The 6,767-nt window shown below is 41.3% G+C and overlaps 1 protein-coding gene across 4 annotated transcripts in view; it reads right to left on the bottom strand.

The window, feature by feature from the left end:
- Positions 1–304: 304 nt before the first annotated feature.
- Positions 305–6,767, bottom strand: part of LOC136764321 (macrophage scavenger receptor types I and II) — a 28,226-nt gene continuing 21,763 nt past the window's right edge. For 2 of the 4 annotated variants that reach the window (XM_066718277.1, XM_066718280.1), the window contains exons 10-12: positions 2,069–2,095; positions 1,358–1,537; positions 305–737 (exon numbers count right to left, since the gene is read on the bottom strand). In XM_066718277.1, the coding sequence (XP_066574374.1) occupies positions 604–737; positions 1,358–1,537; positions 2,069–2,095 (341 nt within the window). In that variant the 3' untranslated portion in view covers positions 305–603. The remainder of the gene's footprint in view (positions 738–1,357; positions 1,538–2,068; positions 2,096–6,767) is intronic. The other 2 variants (XM_066718279.1, XM_066718278.1) reach the window with 1 other exon arrangement.

The raw sequence follows: 6,767 nt of genomic DNA, 5'->3' as shown, positions 1-6,767 counted from the left end.
TGTGAAGGTCTGCACAAAACTTACAACAGCAGCTGGTTGCACTGAAGCAAAGTGTGAGTCATGGCGCGTGAGGCGGCATTTATAATGTTGGAAATTACGTTTTTTCTAGGTGTGAATTGATGCATCAAATTAGAATAAGCCTTTCCCGATTTACCATTATACTGTGAGTGTAGGTGAGTGCATTTCCAGAAGCAGTTGTATGTAAGATAAACTGAGCATGTAAATTTCACAATAGCATAAGTAGAATAAATGAGTGAGACAATTACACAAATAAATCAGTAAAACAAACAGACAGACAAATGGATCAAATCAGAAGAAAATAATAAGTTGACAAAATTAATAAATGTATTTGACAAATTGATGCAAAAACATAATTGATATAGTATGTCATGCAACATTAACATATTTTCCCACTGTGTACAAATGACACATTTAATTTGTAAGGATCTTATTTTTTACAGGATAGTGCAACAATTCTTTCACCCTTCATACATGGAGGCATGGAGGTGTAGTTACCTACTGCAGTGAAACCCCTTGTTTTCTTTGACCTAGAAAACAATACCCTTATAATAATCATTCAATGCAACACAAGGTGATGGCAGACTAAGTTGTGCAAGACACACCAGCATCCTCAGAATGTGTGCAGTCAGATTTGCCTACTGCAGAAGACTGACAGTCAAAAATTGATGTTTCTTTTCCAGTACATGAAACTTCATCCAAGAGAATATTTCCAATACCTGAAACAAATAGTTGTATTCATGGTTATTTTATTTAACTTATTATATTATACTATTCACTTGTCTCCAGACTTATTATTTGATAAACTACTTTTTCTTGGAATGTCACCCTTTATGAACGCAATTATATACTGCAGGAATAAATATGATGCTTGTAAAGAGGACATATGTCACTATATTTTGGGGTTGTTCTAGAAAGTGAATCAGAGGTGCGTGAAGACAGCTGTGGCAATTATGCATTTCTTGATCGGGGTGAGAGTGCGCCTGGTTTAGGGTTTAGATATGGGTCAAGGATGCACACAACTGCAGAAGAACAAGGTGGCAGCCTGGATAAATATTTTATGACAATTATCTCATTATTATGTTAATGAAAGTGTTTTTGGCTTTTTTCTGTTAAATTGGCAGATTAGTGTATTATAATGTACTGTAAACAAATATTAGCCCATGCTTTAATGTTCTTTTTTATGGAAAAGAATATCATAACACTGGTAATCCTCATCAATGGTAAAGACTTTTTTTTTAAAAGGAGTACCCAGACTAAAGGCAATGAAAAGATGAAGAATCACAGGATGTTGCATTCATGGACATAGTGATTGTTTTGATACTGTTGTTATAATTACCTCTTCCAAAATAAGCATGTGTGTACACTCTATCAGCTCTTTGAAATCCAAGCATTTTACATACAACACTTCCATCTGTTATATCCCATTTATCATCGCAAATGGTTCCCCACTGTCCTTCATGGTACACTTCAACTCTGCCTTGCCTTGGTGTAAGTCCATTTACCAGCCGCACACGAACTAAAGACAAAAGTAATAATCATAATTTAAAATTATGATTTAAAATGCAAAACAAATAATCAATAAATATATAATTTTTAACCTAACGGTATTATTTTTATCTTTCCCACACTAGAACTCATACTTTTAGTACAGGGTTTCCCAAACCTTTACTTTTTACATTTCCAAAATGCTTTACAGACAAGAACTGAGAGGAGGCTGGCAGTGACTAGAGGAGCCATTTCAGTTTATTGGTGTTTTGTCCTTTCAAGGCAATGTGCTGGAGGTTTTGTTTGTGAGTTTATTTAAAGTATTTTATTTTCCATTTCTGCCTCCTCACTATATATATGTGAAAATGATAATGTATTATAGCTAATCCAGCATTATAATTTGATTTTATAAAGGGCATTTGATTAAAGAACACAAACTAATTAAATGACTAATTGTACCACACACACACACACACACACACACACACACACACATCCATCATTATTACTGGAAGAACAAGATTTAAGAATTGTATGACTGTTTCAAAATTTGATTTCTTACCTGGAACATCTAGCTGGTCATTAGAATCTTATAATTAAACAAACAAGAGACTTTGATTAACAGGTAATAGATGACATGGACAGTTTCTCCCATCCTGACTGTGGAACTCTGTAGCCATTGGCCTCTAGGTGACTTCTCTGACCACCAACCTCCTTGCCACTCAGTCACTGTTTCAGTGGATGGCCTGCTGTAGGCAGAGTGGTGGTTGTGCCGTTATCTTAAATAATGTATTTAACTGTGCTGTGGGGGATGTTCAAAGTTTGGTATATTTTGAAATAGCTGAACCCTGACTGGTGCTTTTATAGAACTTTCTTTCAGACTTGTTTTGAAAGTTCTTTGGTCTTCATGGTGTGATTGTTTGGATATTCTCTCTGACATACTCTGAGGCCTTCCAGAAGCTGGTGTATTTAATCTGAGATCATGTGACATTTTAATTGCACACAGGTGGACTTTATTCAAACAATTATGGCACGTCTGAAGGCAACTGGCTGCAGCACAGCTTATTTAAGTCTTTCATAGCAAAGGGGCAGAATACTTATGTAACCAAGACTTTTCAGTTTTTATTTGTTGTTAATTTAAAAAAGATAATAGATTTTTGTTTACCATAATCAGCAGTATGTAATATGTTATGTAGATCAGTGACAGAAAATCCTAATTAAATCCATTTTAGTTCCAGATTGTAATGTTCCAATAGTCCCTGATGGGTGAAAATGTTTTGCCTCTACTTTATTGCCTTTCATTTCACTTTAATTTCAATTATTATAATAAAAAATAAATGTATTTGTTCTAAATGCCTGACAAATTCTGCATATGCTGTGTATACTCTATAGTGAATTAATGTATGTAACATGCCTGAAAAACTTGCTGTGTGAATATCTTCGACTGGAACATTTGACACATTAAAATATGAAATTTACAAGTTGATAGTGTGCACACAAAAATGAATAGCATACTCAACTGTATATATTATAATTTAACTTGTAGAAAAATTGTCTGCATTAATTTTGAATACTAAAACAGTAAAATACTGTGCCAGTAAGATAAGATAAATAGTTACCCTAGTGGATCTGTAATATACAACATGTATTAACCTACCTACTAAAATGAACTATTGCTTTTGTCAGCAGTCACATCATCAATAAATACAGCAGTTCCCTTGTCAGCCATACATGCCCATGCCATAACACTACCTCCACCATGCTTCACAGATGAGGTGGTATGCTTTGACTCATGAGCAGTTCCTTCCCTTCTCCATACACTTCTCTTCCCATCATTCTGGTACAAGTTGATCTTTGTCTCATCTGTCCATAGAATGTTGTTCCAGAACAGTACAGGGTTCTTTAGATGTTTTTTGGCAAACTCTAATCTGATGTTATGGCATGGGCATGTATGGCTGCCAAGGGAACTGGTTCCCTTGTATTTATTGATGATGTCACCTGACCTAAATCCAATTGAGCATGCATTTCACTGGCTGAAGGCAAAACACCCCAAGAACATGCAGGAACTAAAGACAGCTGCAGTGCAGGCCTGGCAGAGCATCAACAGGGACGCAACCCAGCATCTGGTGATGTCTATGGGTTCCAGACTTCAGGCAGTCATTGACTGCAAAGGATTTGCAACCAAGTATTAAAACTCACAACTGAATTCATGATTATGTTAGTTTGTCCAATTACTTTTGTAATTTCTACACCGTTCACCCAATTTGGATGTAACTACACTCAAATTAAATTACATCTTAAAGTACATTGTTTCCTTTCAAATCCATAGTGGTGGCATACAGAGCCAAAATGATGACAATTGTGTCACTGTCCAAATATTTATGGACCTAACTGTACATACTGTGTTTCTTGATAATATAGATAAAGTAAATAAACCAGGGTAAAGACTTTAAAGAAGGAAAAGCATTAAAAAAAAATGCTACTCCACCAATAAAACAATAGGTTGCGAATGCAACCTTGGTTATCTGATAAAAGAAACACTGCCCAAGGGGAAGGGGTTACAGTATAACCAAACCATCGCAAGGGAGGAGGAAGTGAGCTGGTAAGAGAGCCTGCCCCGAGGCATACCTACTAGGAGCCGTACCAACTCTATGAAAGAAGCCACAGGGGCCCCTTGGGGCCACATCATGCTGAACTGGGAAGAAATAAAGAATGGTGTATCCATGGGCAACAAGAACCTTGTGCCTTCCGCGAAGCCTAGTAATTGCAGCCTCCTGCTCTACTAGCAGGGATAGGTTCGGGGCCAATACCAAGACCACACCATATAAGCACAGAGTGCAGTCTAGCACCCTGTTCTCAACACACAGTGGGCTAACCAGTCTGGACAGCCAATACTGTTGACCCGAAGGCCCAACTCGGAGAGGTACTAGAAAGTATGGGGAATAGAATCCATCGTGCTGCCCCGGAGGGGTGTTTCTCCAAGAGAGCTGTGATTCCTAAGCCCCACACACTGCAACGGGTCCCTAACTCACATCCACACCTCGCCTCTGAAGGGGGGTGGACGGGTCTGGAACTGTAGGCAGTAGCCAACTGTTATAATTTGAAGCACCCAGGAGTACTCCTGGGTGCAGAGGTGCCAATTGGAGAGTTGCTGGGGGGTTTATGGGTGGGCCAGAGGCTGCTGGAATGCTTTCAGGGCTGTGGCGCGGGAGGTGGCGGGGCGGGGGTCCACTACCCTTCTTTTTGCCACATTTAGTGCAAGATCTGATCCATCCTGGTGTTGAGAGCCAGGATGGCAGCATCTTGCCCCCTGTCCGCGGAGCTCGGACCTGTGCGCCGGCGTGGACAGGAGTGGTGACTGTGAGGAGGAGGAGGGGGAGGGGGCCCGGCGACGCCTCTCCGTGGGCCTCCCTCTCTGTCCTCTAATTGTTACGGCCAGCGATGGGGCAGGTGCCTCAGCAGTCACTGGCCTGTCAGATGAGACAGGGGGGCTAAGGGCCTGGTGGAAGAAAGGATCCACAAAAGTCCTGCCCCCACTTGGAGAAGAGGACAGCCTGACGACGCGGCGGCAACGTCGGCGTCCAGGATGTGACTGGGACCCTGCGTGCGCCCGAGTGGGGGGCGAGGCCCACAGTTGCTCCGCCCCCTGGTCCGGTCCCAGACAGGAAGGGCAGACCATGTCACCGCTCCAAGTGGGAGCGGGAGGAGGAGAAACGGGGTCTCTCCATCCTGTCAGTACCGCACGTGAACGCGCAGCGAGTGCTCTGGTTAGCGCGGGTACTGAAGGCACACCAGCAGCCAAGGTGCTCTCGTGACAGTGGAGCACCTAGCAGGAATTGCTGCTGTAAGCGTGTCTCCACTAGCAACACAACACAACACAGTGGGGGAGGGGCACTACACAACGACCACACGTTACTGCACTGGGGCACTGGGTTGAAAAATCAGGGAACACTACAACCGAATTGTGCCTTTTCTTTTGTGGCAACAACACAAATACCATGCACCCCCTGTGTGCACTCTCGCTGTGGAGGAAAAAGTCCTATGGACAAAAAACCAACACAGCAACCTAGTCTGAATAATAAAATAATATTAAATGACTAGTAGTCGTATGTGAAAAGCTGAAATGAACTGAGGATGGACTTCTGTGGCGCAGACAGAACAAACCAGCGTGGCTAATTTAAATCAATTAATTTAGCGATCACACACAACTGTAGCGAATCGGTGGGTGGATGGTACTATTTGTACTACCAGTCAGCTGAAAAACGCAATTTGTTTTTTATTCACAAACACAGAGGCTCTCAGCTGTCTTGATGAACCAAGGCAAAGGGCAAAAGAGGAAGTATTTGTGCAGACATCACCTTTTATAAAAACAGGAAGTGGAAGAACATAAGAACATAAGAAAGTTTACAAACGAGAGGGGGCCATTCAACCCATCGTGCTCGTTTGGTGTTCATTAATATCTAAGTGATCCAAGGATCCTATCCAGACTATTTTTAAATGTTCCCAAACTTTCAGCTTGAACCACATCGCTGGGTAGTTTATTCCAGATTGTGACTACTCTTTGTGTAAAGAAGTGTCTCCTGTTTTCCGTTTTGAATGCCTTGAAGCCCAATTTCCATTTGTGTCCCCGGGTGCGTGTGTCCCTGCTGATCTGGAAAAGCTCCTCTGGTTTGATGTGGTTGATGCCTTTCATGATTTTGAAGACTTGGATCAAGTCCCCACGTAGTCTCCTCTGTTCCAGGGTGAAAAGGTTCAGTTCCCTCAGTCTCTCCGAGTAGGACCTGGAATAAGTCTGGTTGCTCTCCTCTGAACTGCCTCTAAAGCAGCAATATCCTTCTTGAAGTGTGGTGCCCAGAACTGTACACAGTATTCCAGATCTAACTAGTGCATTGTACAGTCTTAACATTACTTCCCTTGTTTTAAATTCTACACTTTTGAAAATATACCCTAGCATTCTGTTTGCCTTTTTTATTGCTTCCCCACATTGCTTGGATGGAGAAAGTGAGGAGTCCACATAGACTCCTAGGTCTTTCTCATGCGTTACTTCATCTAGATCTGTGCCTCCCATAGTGTAATTATAGTGGACATTTTTGTTACCTGCATGTATTACCTTGCACTTGTCCACATTGAATTTAATTTGCCATATTAACTGAATATTATCTAAGTCCCTCTGAATAGCCTGTGCTGCCAAGATTGTATCTGCTGAGCCACCTATTTTAGTATCATTTGCAAATTTGACAAGTTTGCTAACTATCCCAGAG

Source organism: Amia ocellicauda, chromosome 12, assembly GCF_036373705.1.
Source record: "Amia ocellicauda isolate fAmiCal2 chromosome 12, fAmiCal2.hap1, whole genome shotgun sequence".
In the NCBI taxonomy this organism is placed as follows: domain Eukaryota; kingdom Metazoa; phylum Chordata; class Actinopteri; order Amiiformes; family Amiidae; genus Amia; species Amia ocellicauda.
This window is presented reverse-complemented; position numbering and strand designations above follow the sequence as displayed.